This window comes from Xenopus laevis, chromosome 6S, assembly GCF_017654675.1.
Source record: "Xenopus laevis strain J_2021 chromosome 6S, Xenopus_laevis_v10.1, whole genome shotgun sequence".
In the NCBI taxonomy this organism is placed as follows: Eukaryota; Metazoa; Chordata; class Amphibia; order Anura; family Pipidae; genus Xenopus; species Xenopus laevis.
In genome coordinates, this window is record NC_054382.1 from 61,362,675 (window position 1) to 61,382,492 (window position 19,818).

Sequence of the window (19,818 nt, forward strand, 5' to 3'; positions counted from 1 at the left end):
ATTTACCGTACACATCTGGAACCACTGTAACAAAAAGTATAAGATATGTGGGATCTCCTCACACTTTACCCCCGAACCTTGCCAATCCAGAATTCCCCCAGGGCTAACCCCGGCTTATAAAGCAATGTGGGCACCATTCAAAATGACTAGGGTCATTGATTTCATAGACCCCCCGAGAAACAAACTTTACCCCTACCCCAAGCTGAAAGATAAATGTAAATGGAGCTCACACAAGCTCATGGTTCAGGTTATGCATTTTATATCAACCAAGCTAGGCAAATCATCAGGATGTACTCTCCCTTTTTGAGAGAATCTTCAAAAAAAAACTCATCCATAGAAAGGCATGATTTCCCAACTACAGTTTATGGGCTGTTGATAGCTTTACCGACAAATCCTTTCCCCTACGCATAAATACATACAATATTATATTGAGAGACTTTAATAGGGGAGGCAATACCACTTCCTAAAGGGTCCAGGATTTGGGAAAATGCTAGCAAGATAGTGCTGTGTGTACAACAAAAAGAAAACTTATATAAAGTTATGATGAAATAGTACTCGCCTGACAAGCTGGCGAAACTGTTCCCACAATCCTCCTCACTTTGTTGGTGAGGTTGCTCAGGGATAGGAAATCTCATATAATCATATTTTGTGGTCATGATCAAAATTAACACATTTTTGGAGAGAAGTATGTGACCTCATACAGGCAGCTTTGGTCCCCCATCTGAATATCAAATTGCTGCATCTTCTTTTAGCATTACCCATCCCAAAACTAAAAAGACCAGCCCAGAAATTGGTCACCCATATTACTACAGCTGCGATTGCATCTAAATGGAAATCCCCACTATATTGGAGGTCATTTCCAGGTTTGAGAGTAATAAAAGATTTGAACAAATGACTGCTCGTATAGGAGGATTGCAATCAACCTACCATATAGCATTAGTAAGTTTATGGGTTCTAAGATACAAATTGTAACCACAGCAGTGATAGAAACTCCCAGACAGGAAACTGATATAACATTATGTGCGATACTGGTTTGTTTATATGTTTGAACTCTTTTATTGTGTAATATGAAAATGTTAGGACTGCTTCTCTATGACTATGTTCACTAAGTTGTCGTACTTGAAAATGAGCAGTAAAAATGTTGTTACAAAAAAAATGCTAAGCAGAAGGACTATTAATTTTTAATATTTAATTTTGACAACTGCAATATGAAAAAGTCAATCGTTTTCTTTGTATTCTTTTTACAGTGCTAAGAATAATTCGGAGATACAAAAATATCAGGTAAATTGCTGATGGCCTGATACCAATAGATTTTTATTATGTGTTCCAATATGCAGCTTGAACTGTTTTATTGTAAATTTTATGTTTGTGTGTCAGCCTTCAAACATGATGCATTTTCTTGTAAATCATCTAATTGTGGCACTTGTGCTATTCGTAGTGTAGTAGAGATTATAAACCTGAAGTATGAGGAAGTTTAGTAACCTTCTTATTCTAGCTCTCTAAATAATTGCAGCCTTACTAATGCAAGCAAAATTACCAAAGTGGTGAAGGTTAAAATGTAGCCCATTCTAAATCTATAAAAAAAACATTTATCCACAGTCAATTTACATTTTATAACTTCTAATTTCTACAATTAAAAGACAAGGACACTGCTGGGGAAGTTACCAAAATGTTAGGCAATCCCTGTTGATTAGAATTGCTAGGTGTGTTCCCAAGCTGATGCGTTTGTTAGGAAAAAAATATGCTAACCTGGGGAAAATTAGTGCCTAACAGACATTATTCACCTTTCCATGATAGTTTGCTTGTGTTCGGAGACACTTGCACACAGACAATAGAGTAACATTTTCTAATGTTACTGTACTGTGCAAGTGGGAATGGGTAAGTAAAATGCTATGCACGTTTTTTCCCTGGTGCTCTTGCAGTTCATTGCTAAAAGGAGAACTGATTTGCAGAAAAACATGTGTTTCCTGAGATGTTTCCTTTAATAAACCTTGGAAAGATACTTACTGTTTCACTGAATTGAAATTGATGTATGGCATCATGCAGATAAAATGCTAATCACATAAATTAGTTCCTAATGAAATTGATCCAAGTGGGGCTAGTATGAATGTTGAACAACGTGTAACTGAAGTGCTTTAACAGCTCAACATTATATAAGTAGAGGAGGGTTACAATAATTTCACCTTGCTCTGACCCTCCAATACAAACTACCAAAGTGTATAATACTTTTTTAAAAACTACATACTGTTATCACTATGGAAACACAGTGATACCGCCACATGTGTTGCTTACTGCACTTTCAGAAAATCACTGAAGTGGGCATCAGTGCAGTAATCCACGGAGAGTAGAGTTAAGACGTTTCATCTTATTGTCATGCATTGACTTGGAATCTAATACAGTTTTTTAACTAAAGGTTTGTGGACGTTTAAAAATATTTCCTCCAGTCCCTGTTGTAGTAAATAATTCAGTCGATATGAGAACTGTTCCAATATATTTAGAAATCATTTTAAAGGTCTTATAATTATCAGTCTAATTTTTTATTTGTCTTGATTTTCTAGCAACAGTACCTTCCAAGTATACAACAAAGTCAGCAACACTGGCACCCTCATATGTCTCCTAATATAAGGTTAGTCCTTGTTTTCTTATATTTTGACTTAATCAATTTCGTAGCTCTAGGTCTAATTCTGTATATAGCATGAGTTCAGTATCTGAATCTCAATTTTTTTTTTAGTGATACTCTTCAAATGTCTTTTATGAAACTGCAATATTTTAGTTGTCTGTTTTGAGCTCTTTTCATTTGGGTAGTGTCACATGAGGACTGGAATATGCCTGCTGAAATTCAGGCTGACAACCAACCTCTGTACAGGTATAAGTCTCCTCTCCTGGGTGCACTGAAACTGTTGTGTCAGTTTGGGTGCAGGCATGTATGGCTGATTTCACCTCAAGAAAGCAAAGTTTTGTGTTTCTTTATCAAAATCAGACACGTGTGCCTGCCGTCGAGCCAAGACAATGGTTCAGGGTGCAGGCAAGAAAGGAGGCTAATGCCACAGAGGCTGATGTTCATCTTGCGTATTTCAGCCCCTGTGTGGCAATGGCCTAACCTAAAGGGGTCCATTTTTGTCCTTAGGTTTTAGAAACCTATAAATATATCTAAGCCATAATCATGTTTAGAAGTAAAAACTAGGTTCTTGTGAAAATTTTAATTAACTAAAGCATGACAATTAGCTTACCTAAGCAATCTTTGTTCATTGTATATCTATGCCTCTGTGTCTAACATTGCTTTTGCATTTAACATATACCTACCTAGACATAGACATGACAGGGCATGTAAAGTCATTAAAAGAAATTGTGTATTTTGTTACATTTGCCTAAAAATATTTAAAGGAAAACTATACCCCCAAAAGGAATACTTAAGCAACAGTTTATATTAACTTAAGTGGCATATTAAAGAATCTTATCAAACTGGTATATATATTTTAGTAAACATTGCCCTTTTACATCTCTTGCCTTGAATCACCATTTCGTGTTGGTCTCTGTGCTGCCTCAGAGATCACCTGACCAGAAATATTACAACACTAACTGTAACAGGAAGAAGTAACATAGTAAGTAACATTAAAAAAAGAAGCACGTCCATCAAGTTCAACCTGTTAACTCTATTTTTACCCGCCTAACTGCTAGTTAGGCAGGTAAAAAGAGGAAGGCAAAAAACCCCATCTGAAGCCTCTCCAATTTGCCTCAGAGGGGGAAACATTTTCTTCCTGACTCCAAAATGACAGTCTGACTAGTCCCTGGATCAACTTGTACTGTGGGCTATCTTCCATAACCCTGTATTGCCTCACTTGCTCAAAAGTTATCAAATCCCTTCTTAAAGCCATCTAATGTATCAGCCTGTACGACTGGTTCAGGGAGAGAATTCTACATCTTCATAGCTCTCACTGTAAAAAAAAACCTTTCTGGAACCTCTTTTCTTCTAATCAGAATGGGTGGCCTCATGTCTGCTAAGACGCACTGGTAAATAAAACATTAGAGAGATTGTTATATGATCCCTTTATATATTAATACATACATTATCATATCATCACTTAAGCACCTCTTCCCCGGTGGAGACAACCCCATAGCTAAGATTTTTTATAACTTTTACCAGCTTAGTTGCCCTTCTCTGTACCCTCTTTAATTCAATAATGTCCTGTTTCAGCACTAGAGACCAAAACTGTATGGCATATTCTAGATGGGGCCTTACAAGTGCTCTATACAGTGGACGAATGCCCCCTCCTCCCGTGAATCAATTCCCCTTTTAATACAGCTCAAGACCTTATTTGCCCTTGATGCTGCTGACTGGCATTGGTTGCTACAACCAAGTTTATTATCTACAAGGTCTCCAAGGTCCTTTTCCACTATGGATTTGTCTAGTGCAGTCCCATTAAGGGTATAAGGGGCTTGGATATTTTTACATCCCAGGTGCATGACTTTAAATTTATCAACATTGAATCTCATTTGTCACTTAGCTGCCCAGATTGCCAGTTTGTCAAGATCCTTTTGCAAGGATGCCACATCCTGGATGGAATTTATTGGGCTGGATAGTTTTGTGTCATCTTCAAACACTGACACATTGCTTACAATACCCTCTCTTAAGTCATTAATGAACAAGTTAAATAAAAGTGGACCCAATACCGAGCCCTGAGGGACCCCACTAAGAACCTTACTCCAAGTAGAGCATGTACCATTAACAACCACCCTCTGTACCCAATCCTGTAGCCAATTCCATATCCATGTGCAAATGACTTCATAAAGCCCAACAGACCTTAGTTTAGAAAGCAGTCATTTGTGGGGCACAGTATCAAATGCTTTGGCAAAATCCAAATAGATCACATCAGCTGCTGCCCAACTGTCCAATATTTTACTTACCTCATCATAAAAAGCAATCAGATTTGTCTGGCATGACCTTTTCTTCATAAAATCATGCTGATTGCTGCTCATAATTCCATTCACTAGGACAGAATTGAATGTGATCTCTTAACAAGCCTTCATATAATTTGCCCACCACAGATGTCAAATGTACTGGCCTATAATTGCCCGGCTGAGATCGTAATCCCTTTTTAAATATTAGAATGACATTGGCTTTTCTCCAGTCCTTAGGTACCATACCAGATGAAAGCGAATCTGAGAAAATCATAAATATGGGCCGGTCTAAAACTGAACTAAGCTCTCTTAGAACCCCAGGGTGTATGCCATCTTGCCCTGGAGCCTTGTTTACATGAATTTTTATTAAAGCTTTATGAAACGTATCCTGAGTCAGCCAATGACTAGATTGAGCTGAGCCAACAGTGCAGCTATGAAGTGAGCCTGGGAACTCTGACTCCTCTATTGTATACACTGAAGAAAAGAAATGATTTATCACATTTGCTTTTTTTGTACCTGTTACAACCATACTGGTACCATTATTTAAAGGAGCAACACTCTCAACCCGCATCTTTTTATTATTAATATACTTAAAAAACTTTTTAGGGTTAGTCTTAGACTCGGCTAAAGGCTCCCCTCATTACCTAGCTTTGCATTCCGGATTGCTGTTTTACAACATTTATTATAGTGTTTATCATTAAATGCAGCTTCTGTCCCAACAGACTTGTAGCTTTAAAAGCCTTTCTCTTCTTTCTTATTAACATTTTTACTTCTATATTAAGCCACATAGGGTCTTCTTAAGGGAACAAATTGAGAACCGTAACGATTTAATATTATTTTAAATGACAACCACTTCTGCCCCAATCTGTACTCTGAAGGGCAGCCCTCAAGACAGTAAAATTAGCTTTTCTGAAATTCAGGGTTTTTGTTGCCACCGTGTATATTTTTTGTTTTGCTCCAAACATTAAATAATATCATATTATGGTCACTATTACCCAAGGGTTCAATTACTTGCACATATGGTATATGTTCTGGGTCATTAGAGATCACTAGATCCACAATAACCTTTTTTTTTTTTGTTTGGCTCCTCTACAACTTGTGCTATAAAATTGTCATGCAACAAGTTTATAAACTCGTTCCTATTAACTTCCCTGACTGTACTGTTTCTGCAGTCAGTTTCTGGGTAAATAAAATCACCCATTAGCATTACTTTCTCCGAACTAGCAGCCTTTTCTTCCTCACTTACATTAGGGGGTCTATAGCATACTCCTACAATTAAATTGCTGGACTCTTTACAATCAGTGAAGAGCTCCATCCATAAGACTTCAGCCCCCTCGTTTTCGAACATCACTTCCTCCTTTATATTCGCTTTTTAAACCTGCCTAACAAACAGACAAACCGCTCCTCCTTTTCTATTGCCTCTGTCCCTCCAAAACATAGTATAGCCTCTGATGTTAACTGCCCAGTCATGCGACTCATTCGGCCATGTTTTGGCTACACCAATCACATCATATTTTCCCTCCAGTGTGGAAGCAAAAGACAGAACTCTTTTAATTGGCTCATGTGACCTAACATGTATGGTTTGGTTGATTTGTGTGCACCATGAATCCTAGGATCCCAGGGGACAGCCCTTATTTTTTAAAATGGCAATTTTTTATTTATGTTTATTACTCAATGGCACATAATAGAAAAAAAGTATATTATTATGAAAATGGTTTATTTACATGAAGCAGAGTTTTTATGAGATGTTTTATGCAATATATTTCTATAGAGACCTATATTGTTCGGGAGGAGTATAGTTTTCCTTTAAAGTTTCCTCAGATCCCCCCACCGTGCAACCAATTAATTTTTATATATCCAGCTATGTGACCAGCCAGTAAATTCTACCTTCTGATTGGTTGATATAGTCTATGCACTCATTTAACTTCTTTTACCTCCTTTTTTTTTTGTTGGTTAGAGATTAGGTAGTACTAAGTTTCTGCATCTAATAGCAGAACATCTTTCAAGTACTGGGGGGCTGGTTCTGGGAACTCTTAGAGACCTATTTATAAAGCTGTGTTAAAAAAGGAGGGAGGGGCAAATATATACACCCTTCTAAAAACGATGCAGCAAGGTGTAAGTTCCAGCATACTAAAAAGTTTTATCTTTACTGAGGTGACTGTAAAGGCCATTGTACAATTCCAGCATAAAAATGTTTCCATTCGAAAAATACTGTGCTTATGTAATTTTTTACACATCTTTTTAACGTTGGTTTTCTTGCCCGTATATTCCACCCCCTCCATAAATTGAATGAGCGATTTCAGGTGGGGAGGCAGATGCTATATAAAATAATGGCATAAATTACAGTGTTCAAGTGGTTTAAACAAATACACTGCTGGGTTATTTTTCATTATTGATTGCAACAATTGCAAGATATACAACATAAGAAGAAGAAATACAATGCTTTATAAATGACCTATTCATTTTCCAGCACTTTGTGCACCTTTTAGCCTCTGCATAGTACACACATTTTAAATAGACCACTAAGAGTTCCTTAAACCCCCTTGCTTGAGGGGTATGCTGGGTTCATATACAGTTGTGTTCAGAATAATAGCAGTCAACATCACTAGCCTTATCAATCACTGTTTTTGGTAGAAATACATGGCAAATAATTTACTAGTAGGCTGTAGTGAGGCTTGTTCAAAATAATAGCGTGTGTGTAGCAGTGTGGAGTTCAATTAGTGAGGTTATTCATTCTGTGAAGAAACAGGTGTCGATTATGGCCCTTATTAAAAGTGATACTGACATTAAAAAACTACTTTTTTAAAATATGAATGTTCATTAAAAGGTACCTATAGGCCATACTGATTGTTTTTTTTCTGAGAGGTTTGTTTTTGTAAGTAATTGTTAGTTGAAGTTCCTAAACCTGACTTTTGCTAACCTGACTATCCCATCTAAGCCTATCAGTTAAATTTTCTAATGCTAACAGACTCCGGCTGCACAGATATGGCAGCTCCCTCATAGGCAATCACAGGAAGTCAGACAGGTAATGTAAAAGCATTTGACAAATACTTTATGGCAAAATTATAAGAAGCATGCAAAGTAGATGTAAAAAAGGTTACATTCTAGTGTCACTATCTCTTTTAGGAAGGAAGGCAGCAAATGTTGTGCATGCTGGTTTTAGTGCATTTCTCTCTGAAAATCTGAGTAAACTGAGTAGTTCCAGGCATTGTTCAGAAGAACAGTGTACTTTAATTAAAAAGTTGATTGGAGAAGAGAAAATATATGAAGTGCAGAAAATGACGGGCTGCAACCAAAATGGCAACCAAATCCTAAAACAAGTAGAAGAAAACCACCATTTCGAATGGTTAGAAGAATAGAAATGGCAAAGCCAATGATCAGCTCCAGGAAGATCAAAGAAGCTGTAAAGTTACCTGTGAGAACTGTTACAATTAGAAGACACCTATGTGAAGCCAAGCTATAGTGCAAGAAGCCCCCCGCAAAGTCCCACAGTTGAAAAAAGATGTGCTGAAGAGGTTAGAATTTGCCAAAGAACACATTAATGGTCCTAAAGAGAAATAACACAACATTTTGTTACTGATGAAAGCAAGATTTTTGTTTTTGTCTAGGGGCTGAAAAAAGTCCCCACAAACACTGAATTCAATCCACAGTACACTGTGACGAAAGTAAAGCATGGTGGCTCAAGCATCATGATATGGGATGTTTCTTACTATGGTGTTGGGCCTATTTATCTCATACCAGGGATCATGGATCAGATTCAATACATCAGAAAACTTGGAGGTCATGTTGCCTTATGCTGAAGAGGAAATATGCTTGAAATTGTTGTTTTAACAAGACAGTGACCCCAACACACACCAGTAAATGAGCAACATCTTGGTTCCAGACCAACAAAATTAACGTTATGGATTGGCCAGCCCAATTCCTGGACCATAAATCAAAAGAAAACTTGTGGGGTGACATAAAAATGCTATTTGTGAGGCAAAACCAAGAAATACAGAAGAATTGTGGTATGTAACAGGTGCCAGAAATTGGTCGACTCCATACAACACACATGTTCAGCAGTTCTCAGAAACAGTTCTCAGAAAATGGTTGTACAACTAAATATTATTGATTGAAAGTAAAAGCAGAATTTTTCAGTTTATACAGTGAATGTTTGAGTTTGTAAAGAAGAATGCAGACACTGCTATTTTTTTGGAGCAGCCTAGTATTCCCTTTTCTTCACTTTCTGTAAAGGAATAACACAAACTTGATACATTTTTCTTCATGTTTTGATTTGGAATAGAATGTGCAGTGTTCCCAATGCATTTGTGTGTATGGAAATAAAAGCTATTTAAGGATTAGGTGCATTATTCACTTTTTTAAACATACTGGTATTATTCTGAACACTACTGTATAAGGGTAACACACTAACATAGCAGTTAACACTACCAATGTGTAAAGCTGTTACGTTGGGTGAAGTATTATGCAGCTTGCTGCCTTCCATGCTAAATGTGTATTGAACTGTAAGTGTTGTGTACTTATGTTCTATATTTTAGTGGTTTCCCTGTTAAAACCTGCAGAAACATGTGAAATGCAATGATTACATTCCTAGCAAATATTACCTTTGCAAACTAACAATATTTCTGTCCTGCCTTCTGGCAACTCTGTGATTGTTCTTGCACAGGCGTGCAGTGTAGGGTTTAGTGTTTGTTTTACACTTTAACATGTCATTTATTGTAACAGGGTTGAGAAAATGAGAATATATTTAGAAGTACAAGTCTTCACATGTTCCCGGTTTCTTATTTTCCTATATACCATTATCCAGCAGTGCGGAGAAGCATATTTGCATTAGCAAACAATTTGCATGTCACTGCATGCATTACATGCTTGGTATGGTTTCAAATTCCCAACTCGAATTGATTTTCATTGCTGTTTAAAGGGGAACTTTCACCTTGTTACCTAGTAAATACTTGGGAGTCGTTGTTAAACATTAGAATTGTTAAAGGAGAACTAAAGCCTAACTAAAGAACTAGCTAGAAATGTTGTACATTATGTTTTGGGCTTCTGTACCAGCCCAAGGCAACCACAGTCCTTTAGCAGGGAAGATCTGTGTCTCTGAAGATGCCCATCTTCTTTTCTGCTGTTTCACTGCACATGCTCTTTGCTGCTGTCCCTTAGCTAAGGGATCAACACACAATATACTGAACATACAAAATATACATTTCACAATATATGGCAGATTAGTAATTAATACAGATAATTACTACACCGCAGCACAGAAATTAGTGCAAATACCATCAAAATGTAATAATCAGCCTTGTAGTATCAGCTTATATTACAGGCCAACCTCATTTTCTACTTGATAATTTGCGACAACCCCTAAGCTTAGCTTCTCAACAGCTGCTCAGAGCCCACTGAGCATGTGAGTGTCGCAAGATGGTGATCCCCCTTTGAAGTCCTGGATCATTGCTGCTATTGAGAAGCTGAAACTTTAGGCTGGTGCAATAAGTTCAGTATATATAAAATGGCATTTTTAGCCATATTCATTTTTAGGGTTTAGTTCTCATTTAAAGGTCTCTGCATACTAAGCTTTGTTTGCAAATGTTTGCACACTGAGTATAATGAGATTAGCATGGAGAACTTAACACAATGAACATATAATAACTGAAAAAAATATTGCATAACACAGCTCCTATGTAAAATCCTGCTTCATGTAAATAAACCATTTTCACATTTTCATAATAATATGCTTTTTTAGTAGTATGTGCCATTGGGTAATCCTAAATAGAAAACTGCCATTTTTAAAAATAAGGGTTGCCTCCTGGAATCGTATGATTCACGGTGCATACAAACATACCAAACAAACCAAATATGTTAGGTAACATGAGCCATCTGTTGCTTAAATATTAATTTTGGGGAAAAGTTTGCCTTTAAGTAAATATTACATTTCTTGCCTTGAGACACCATTTCCTGATGGTCTGTGTGCTGCCTCAGAGATCACCTGACCAGAAATACTACAGCTCTAACTGTAACAGGAAGAAGAGTGGAAGCAAAAGACAGAACTCTGTCTTTTAATTGGTTCATGTGACCTAACATGTATGGTTTGTTTGTGTGCATCCTACGATCCCTGGGAACGGCCCTTATTTGTTAAAATGCCAATTTTCTGTTTAGGCTTACCAAATGGCACATACTACTAAATGTACATTATTATGAAAATAGTTTATTTACATAAAGCATGGTTTTGAGCTGTTTTATGCAATATCTTTTTATAGAGACATACATTGTTGGGGGGTATAGTTTCCTTTAATGTCTCCATTGCATGAATGCGGATAGTTTATTTGGTTAGTGACAGTGCTGAACTTTCTAAGCAGACGTACCAGTAAGCTGCAGCAAGTGCCATAGAATGCATGAAGCATCCAGTCTGAGCCTTTATACTTTATACTAAAGTTACAGCTGTTTAGACCTTTATATGTCTGCATTGACTTGTTGAAGTATGCAACACTTGTAGATTATGGCTGCCAGTATTTAGAGCAGTTTTGTTTTTAAATTCTAAATGGAAGTACCATATTTTAGGCTTTGTATCCTGAGCCATAAAGGGTGCTTTGTTGTGTGGTAATAGAGAACATCTACAAACATTTTTTTGTTTCCCATTTCATTTGCTTGATATTGTTATAAGTGTTTAACCATTTTTTTGTTTTGTGCTAGTCTCATGTGTCACTAACTAAAATCTGCAAATGGTGCAGGCCATCTTCTCATGATGACAGGTCGTTTTGGAAAGCTTCTCCCAGTGATGATGTCAGGAATTCACGGTTCATCCAAGAGCAGAATCACAAGAACCTGGGAGTCCCTGAAAGTGTGATATATCAAGATAAACTCATGACAACTCTTTAAGTCTCAGAGCAATGCATGTCATTGCCAGTCTTTCTTATCCATTGCATTCCATTAAGTCATCTGTCTGTCCCAGTCTTAACTTACCTGTTGTTTTTTCAATATATCAGTTATTCAGTATAGATTGGTCTATATATGTTATCACATGATTATTATTTTTTTAAACATTGCCAATAGAGCTGCAATTTTAAGGTTATGTGAGGATTTGTGTGTGTGGGGTTGTTGCATTCATCTTTTTAGATGGTGTTGAGGTTACATTTATTTCATTTATCACATACCCCAAGGGTTCTATTCCATCAAGGTACACCCAACTGACCAAAGGCTAAGGGCATTGAGTTGAAACAATTAAAATAATTGTTTTCACCAACATAAATAATATTCAGCCATTAAAGTCACTTGTTTTGACCCAAGGCAGAACAGTGGCTAAACTTAGAACATATTGCACAGACAAACTGAAACTTACCTTTGAAAACAAGTGAATCCTGTATAACAAGGTGATATTTATTTGTGCATTCTGTGCAATGGGAAATAATGAGCAACATCAGCTTTGGGATAGAGCAAGCTGGTGCTTTTTAGTGATTCCATTCTACGTGGAAATGGTTTACTTTCATTTTAGACCAATATGGCCTGGTGCATTTAAAATGTCTTCCTGTGTTTCTACCATGCCTGTAACTTACATACAAACATGTACCACATATAATCACAACTAAAGAGGGACACGTAACTGTGACTTGTTATGGAACCAAAATATTTTAAAAAGTTATACTTTTAAATATTCCTCAAAAACTTTTCATTGCTTGTGGTAAAATCACTATGCCAGGGACCTTATTTAAATTGCTAGCCCCCATAGAGTAAGGTATGCTTTACAGGGGGCACAGGACATGTCCTGTATGATGTGTGTGCTTTTTTGTGAAGAATAATTGGTTAAAACGCATGTTTTTCAATTGTAGAAAGTACTTTTGGTTAATAAGTTCCATTTGTCACCTGAGGACTGGGTAAGAATAAGATCTGCACTAGAGGTGTTCCGTTCAGTGTTGCAGTGGTGTTAGACTACTAGATGGAAAAGCCTTGGGTCTTTTTTTGGATGTTCTTTATCTTTGTGTTTTTTTTTTATGATTGTAGACTTAACTGAATAAGGTGGGGGGAACACATATGGAAAAAATATGCATAAGTAGCATTTATTGTCTATTTCCTTTTCCATAATTAGATCATAGAACACAAGCACACAAGCTTAATGTGATCATATGAATCTTTCTATGTGCTTCTAAATTTCTAACCAAATGCAAGCTACTACAGTATATTGCGTAGCTTGGCTGATGCATCCAGCATAGATTTATTTAATATACAACCTTTATAAGGAAACTGATATAGCAGTGCCTTGTGCAGAGGTGTCTGGTCTATTATGCCATTGCTCTTACTGTTTCACACTTCAATAGATGTTTTATTATTTTTAGAATAGTTTTCAAGGAAATAAATGTATATGACCAACATAATTTCGAAAGATCCAGTTTGTGATAGGTTGAACAAAGTCACAAATAGAATATTATCAAAAACAAAATAAATGAAGACTAAGGTAAGATGCAAACATGCTCAGCATATTTAATATATAATATACAGTTGTGTTCAGAATAATAGCAGTCCAACATCACTAACCTGATCAATCACTGTTTTTGGTAAAAATTATATTTCTATATGGCAAATAATTTACTAGTAGGTGTAGAGTAATAGAAAACCAACAGACATGACACACACACAAACACACACACACACACACACACACACACACACACACTCACTCACTCACTCACTCTCTCTCTCTCTCTCTGTCTCTCTGTGCTGTTGCTTCTGGAGATGTCTGGGCACCTAAAGTGATGACCTCCAGCAGAAACACAAAAGTGTGCATGGCATTGCGCTGTAAACCTAGAAAATCTTTTGCTACTTTAGAAGCAGCAGATATTTATTTACAAAGTGTAGAAATGTGCAGTAGTTGTACATTCTAGTTAGCTGGGGCAAAGCTGTTATAGAGGTGTAGAGCAACAATTACTCTGATCAGAACTACACCTGGTTACAGTGGATTTTTTCTTATCAGAAGGGCATTTCTCCTTTAATAGGCATTAAAATTTTATTTTTCTTGTTTCAGCATGTCCTCATACTGAAATAAAATAAAAAATAGATAAATGCTACTTATGAGTCATATTTTCCCTTTTAAAATGCACTTGAAGCTTTACTTCCATAAGTATGTTTAATTCTGCATAAACGCTTTTTAAATTATTCTAGTACCTGCTGCTGGGACAACGGGTGTAACCAATTGTGCCTTATGATGTAAAAATACCTTTTACTTTTAATTAATTAATTGATTGATCTGGCAAAGCAGTTCATGTAGTTTTAATATATAGTATTTAATTCATTCAAAATAGAGTAATATTGTCTTGAGCATTACAAAACACCCAAACCAAAGCTTTGTAGTTTCTATTTAATAATGAATTTGCTTGATCGTATATTTAAATGCATTATTGCCAGCTCAGTGTGTTTGCCAGAATCGCTGGGGAAAAATAATTGTATACAAAATATGTTCAAATAAGAGGTATCTTCCTATTTGGGACATTTTAATATTTAAATTGTGGATTTTTTAACACATTTAAGCTAATTTATAAGGCAAGCTTGTGGTTAAAAGGGCTTGCTACATGCTTTAAAATACTTCTGTGCGCAAATATATTGAATTTTTAATTCAAAATAGTTTTTTATATCCTTAAACAGAGTGCCATTGGGTGTTAATGGTTGTTAAAATAAATCAGTGGCCTTAAGTTTTTTGAATAGATTATTTCTTTTGTAAAATATATTTGTTTACAGATATTTTCAGTGTCATTTGTTTGAATATTAATTTGTGCTAGGTGCAAATAAATATGAAACTGTTCAAAATCATTGTTTCTCTCATGTCTTTTGTTTACAAACATTACCAAATGATCATTCCATTGTCCTTTTCCATTGTTATCATGACTCTACACTTACATGTGACCAACTTGGAATTTGTTAGTGCCCACTCTTTGTCCTTCCAGGACAAAAAAGATAGAAAAATTTAAATTTTTTGACCATAAAGTAAAATTACTTTTTTTTTCAATTATTCTTTTTGCAATAAACATGCAACTTTAGCAAAGGGTTAAAGGAAAATGAGTTATACAGTGACAGTACAACAATAAATCGTTATCTATCATAGTAAATACAGTTATTATATATAAGAATGATAAACGAATATTTTCCCTGTAGAAGTATTCTTAATTCCTGTTTGTTGTATGCAGATGTTTCCAATGGTCGTACACAAGTAGTTTGTTGTCTGTTGACTCTAAGTTGGGCGCATAGGGCCAGGGTGTGGGACCCTAAACAGTGCCCCCACTACACAAAAAAATCTCATCAGGGCCATATATTGATTTTGATGACTGGAATGTCAGATTGAGCAAGGACCTATGCCAATGTTAGCATGAAAACATAGGGGCATATTTATCAAGGGTCGGATTTCGAATTGAAAACACTTTGAAATTCATAAAGACCAACCGTAATTAAGTCAGTGTTTTTTAGGTCTGTATTCGGCCGAATTTCAATCGATCCAATAAAAGGAATAGCGTATTCGATCGAATTCGATTCAAGGTTTTTCCCAAAAAAAACTGATTTTTCAAAGTCCACCAACTGACTCTATATGGGTTCGAGGAGGTCCCCCATAGGCTAGAACAGCAATTCGGCAGGTTTTAGATGGGCACACACAGGCAGAGCAGGGCACACACAGGCAGAGCAGGGCACACACAGGCAGAGCAGGGCACACACAGGGAGCAGGGAAGGCAGAACAGAGCAGGAGACACGTTTCCACTGATCAGGACCACTCTAAAATGTACTACATACAGTGCTGGTGCCCCATTAGCATTTTGTATGGTGTGAACAATGTGGACAGTTTCAGTCTGGGTCTCAGGTGTGAACAGTACAGGGCTTTAGGGGTGTGTTACATGTGGGAACAATGCAGGGGGAACATAGGGGATTAGTCTGAATTTGAGATTTAAACAATGCAGGAGCCAGTTAATCTCTGTAATGATACCACTTAAATTTTACACATGGTAAGCAAACACAGCAGGTAGGGGGGGGGCACATAAAGTGGGGTCGCGGGCTGCCAGTTGGACATAGGGGATTAGTCTGAATTTGAGATTTAAACAATGCAGGGGCCAGTTAATCTCTGTAATGATACCACTTAAATTTTACACATGGTAAGCAAACACAGCAGGATGGGGGGGGGGGGGTCGCGGGCTGCCAGTTGGACAGCCCTGCCATAATTGAATTACACAAAAAATAGCTCGAAATGCGATTTTTTTTTTCGAAAATTCACCTCAATATTTCATAAATCTGCCCCATAGTGTAGAGTTGCCAGATAATCCATATAAACCCAGATTCATATAAAATCCACATGCTGCATGGATCACATGGGTGGGTGACAGAGGGAAGGAAGGGCAGTAAGACTGGGGAGTGCGAACTAGGGGTAGGCAGAAGACAATTTTAGAGGTAGCTTCCCAGCGCCCCCTATCATTGCTCCCTAGGCAGCTGCCTCTTCTGTCAACCCCTAGTTCTGGCCCTGGTGTGCCTTACAGGCTTCGCTGGTTTCTATGCAACTTTGTATCCATTTAAAATGCTGGCAACTCATCCCTTTCCCTGGAAAAATACTGCATGTCCTGATAATCGGATACCTGTGTTTTTATGCAGTGTTTGTAAAATAAAGGGCATACCTGTCCCTTAAAACTACAGGTATGGAATCTGAAAACCTGTTATCCAGAAAGGCTATCTTCCATTGACTCCATTTTGGCCAAATAATCAAAATATTTAAAAATTATTTTCTTTTTCTATGTAATAATAAAACTGTACCTTGTACTTAATAAAAATTAAAGGGGATGTAAAGGCAAAAATAAAATCAAATTTTTATGTTCTTTAAAATATACTTTAATTTAACATTTTTTAATTAAAAAAAACCTTATTGTATAAAGTGAAGTTCCCCCTATGTTTTACTTTCTTGACTGCTGCGTATAGGAAACTTTAGACGTTTTTATCTTTAAAAAAAATTGAAGTATATTGGAGATAGGTTTCTTTTTCACTAAAGATTTTTTCACTGGGATTTTATTTTTACCTTTACATCCCCTTTAAAATCAGTCCTTATTGTAAGCAAAACCAGCCTATTGGGTTTATTTAATGTTTACCAGATTTTCTAGTAGACTTAAGGTATTATAATCTAAATTATGGAACTATCCATAATTTTTGGATAACTGCTCCCATACCTGTACCAGCTTTGAAGCCTGTTCAAGTAAATTGAAATAACTTTTGCCCCATCTACGCCATTTATTTTGAATGAAGGGAGTTTTGTAGCATTCTATTCCTCTTCCACGGAACAACTATATTCTGGGCAAACAAAACAATATAAATTTTCTCATGGGAATTTATTATAATTATAGAAATGACCAAAGATAAAAATAAATTCTACCCTTGTAGCATTTTCACACACTACATGATTGCATTTGCTGTAAAAATTGTGTGCTAAGCAACGTCCACATTCATATATACGAAAACCTCCCATTTGTTAAATCTGGCATATTTTCAGCAATGCCGGTGTCCCAGAGCACATCTTAATGCCTTTGCTAGTACAGGACTCTCTTGCATTAAAGGGGACCTGTTAACCAGACATAAAAGCTATATATAATATGTCATGTTTCAAATTAAAACCCATATTTATTAACACAGCCATGCCTGTTACGTATTTCAAAATCTAAGCTGTCAATCATATATTGCCTTCGCCTCTGTGCTCAGTCATTTGTTTCACTTTCCATTCTGACATCCTAGATGTCACTGCACTCCTCTCATACCCCTTATCTACTCACTGTCCAAAATTGTGCTGCATGGACATCAGGTCCTCTATTTTTGGTACACATAACATCTTAGGATGACACAAAGCTAGGTTTAATAACAGTGTCCACAAAATGGTGCCTGCCTGCATGCTGTTGTCATGAATACCAAGACTAAAGGAAAAAAGACTGAAATAACTTATACAGTGCAAGATTAGTCTGTTTTGCTTGGCCAACAAAAATTATTTGGCATAATTTCTAAGGTTGGCAGGTCCTTTCTAAGTATAGACAAGTTCAAGTAGGCACTAGAACATTACTGAATGTCATTTTGAAGGGTGAAGTTCTGCACCACTATTTAAGTGCTGCTACTTGCAGTCTTCAATCATTATAATTACTGCTAAAAAACTACTATGAAGGGATCGAAAAAAAAGCAAGAAAGCGTAATTCATTGCCATGTTAATTATGACTTCAATAGAGCATTAAAATAAGTAAAAAATTAAATAATGCCAGTTAAATTTTCCCATCAACAGTTCTTTTTAGATATATTTTATAAACTGAGCAATACACAAGAAAATGGATGGTTTCCTTGTGTAAACCCTATTTAAATTTTTCCAAACCAGTAGGTTATGTTGGCATATCTGTATGAAAATATTGGTGTCACTGATTTGAGAATTTTCCATTGTTCCTGTACTGTATGTACACATGAAAAATAACTTGTTTGCACAGAAAAAGTTTATTCAGTTTAGGACCTTTTAAACCAATAGTATGGTAAAACTATCAAAAAAAGCAAGGAAGCTGGTGCAATGAGTTGAGAAACTCGCTTCAGACTGCAGCAGGCCACAAGTTACCAGGAGCATCTCTTTAAGAGCCAAAATTCTGATTTTTCTGCTCTTCTAAGGTAGAGAGTGCAATTTTGCACTAACAATGTGCCCCCCCACACGTGCTGAAATTCTGAATGTTGGGCGCATGTGGGCAGTGGCATCAGAAAGTCCACCTCAGATGGCCAGGGGCAGCAAATCACCACTGATCAAAAAGGATAGTATGCAAACACAGCCTCTCATTGATATTCCTCCTATAGATTGGTGCTCAAAATGGCACTGCATACTTAAGGTAAGGCCTTATTAGGGATTTATAAAGAAGCATAAAAATTCATCCCTCTGGTAAATGCCCTTTTTTATGCAAGAAGACCGAGTTGCACAGTTTATCACAGCAATCCTCAAACCCTTCTCAGTTCAGGAAGCCCCCAGCATAATTTATTTTAGTGTATAAATCTTTGTTCATTTTGTCCAGTTGGATAACCTTATATTTCAGTCATAGACCATTTCTGTTTGCTGCTCAGTCCTCCAGTGATTGTTTTGAAAACTGGAAACAATCTGTATGAAACATAGTTTTGTAACATGTGGAGGCTTATTCCTTAAAGGTCAGATTTAACCAGTTTGAGTTCTTAAAATTAGTTTTTCATACAATTCGTAGCCAAAAAAAACCCCAAAACCTCTATAAGTCCAAACTGAAGTGGTGCAATCAGATCAGCGCATCTCCCATTGTCTTCTGTAGGACCTTGACAAATTTTACCTGAAGTTTTGCCTTAGTGGTGTCTGTGGTTTTTACACTTAAAGGGGAACTTCACACAAACATAACTTAAGCATTTTAAAAAGTAAACATAGTTTCAAGCAACTTTGCAATATACATCAATTAAAAAATTATGCAGATGGATCTCAGCATAGAAAATGGCATTTATTCATACTTTTTGAAGAAACGGGTAACTGTGATAGGTATACTAGGCGTTTCTGTGTAATGTGGACCACTATATCAAATTTTGGTTTGGAAGCCGGAGTTCCCCTTAAATAAATCTTGAATTTTTAGAGCTTTTTTGAAATATTGGAAAGCCACAAATTTTTTGAGATTCATGGAAAAAAAAGGACAGACCAAGAGGTACCTTCAGCACAAATACCAATACTCCTTAATTTAACTTATTGTGTGGCACTGTATCCTATGCTTTAGCAAAATATAAGTAGATCACATCCACTGTTACCTCAAAGTCTAGGCTTCTGCTCACATTGTTCAGTTTGTCTGGCACGATACAAAAAAGAGCAAAAAAAATTGTGCTATTATTGAAAGGGGTCCTGTCCCCCAGACAAAGACTAACAGAAACAATATTAAAATAATTGATATAGTGTACATGAACTTT

At 36.5% G+C, this 19,818-nt stretch overlaps 1 protein-coding gene across 2 annotated transcripts in view; it reads left to right on the top strand.

Annotated features, from left to right (window-relative positions):
* The window catches only part of epb41l4b.S (erythrocyte membrane protein band 4.1 like 4B S homeolog), a 156,423-nt gene extending 141,735 nt beyond the window's left edge, over positions 1 to 14,688 (top strand). The window contains exons 14-16 of one of the 2 annotated variants that reach the window (XM_018269392.2): positions 1,248 to 1,281; positions 2,559 to 2,626; positions 11,622 to 14,688. In XM_018269392.2, coding sequence (XP_018124881.1) covers positions 1,248 to 1,281; positions 2,559 to 2,626; positions 11,622 to 11,769 — 250 coding nt within the window. In that variant the 3' untranslated portion in view covers positions 11,770 to 14,688. Of the gene's footprint in view, positions 1 to 1,247; positions 1,282 to 2,558; positions 2,627 to 11,621 lie in introns of those variants that run through there. The other variant, XR_005962239.1, reaches the window with a different exon arrangement.
* The last annotated feature ends 5,130 nt before the right edge of the window (positions 14,689 to 19,818 follow it).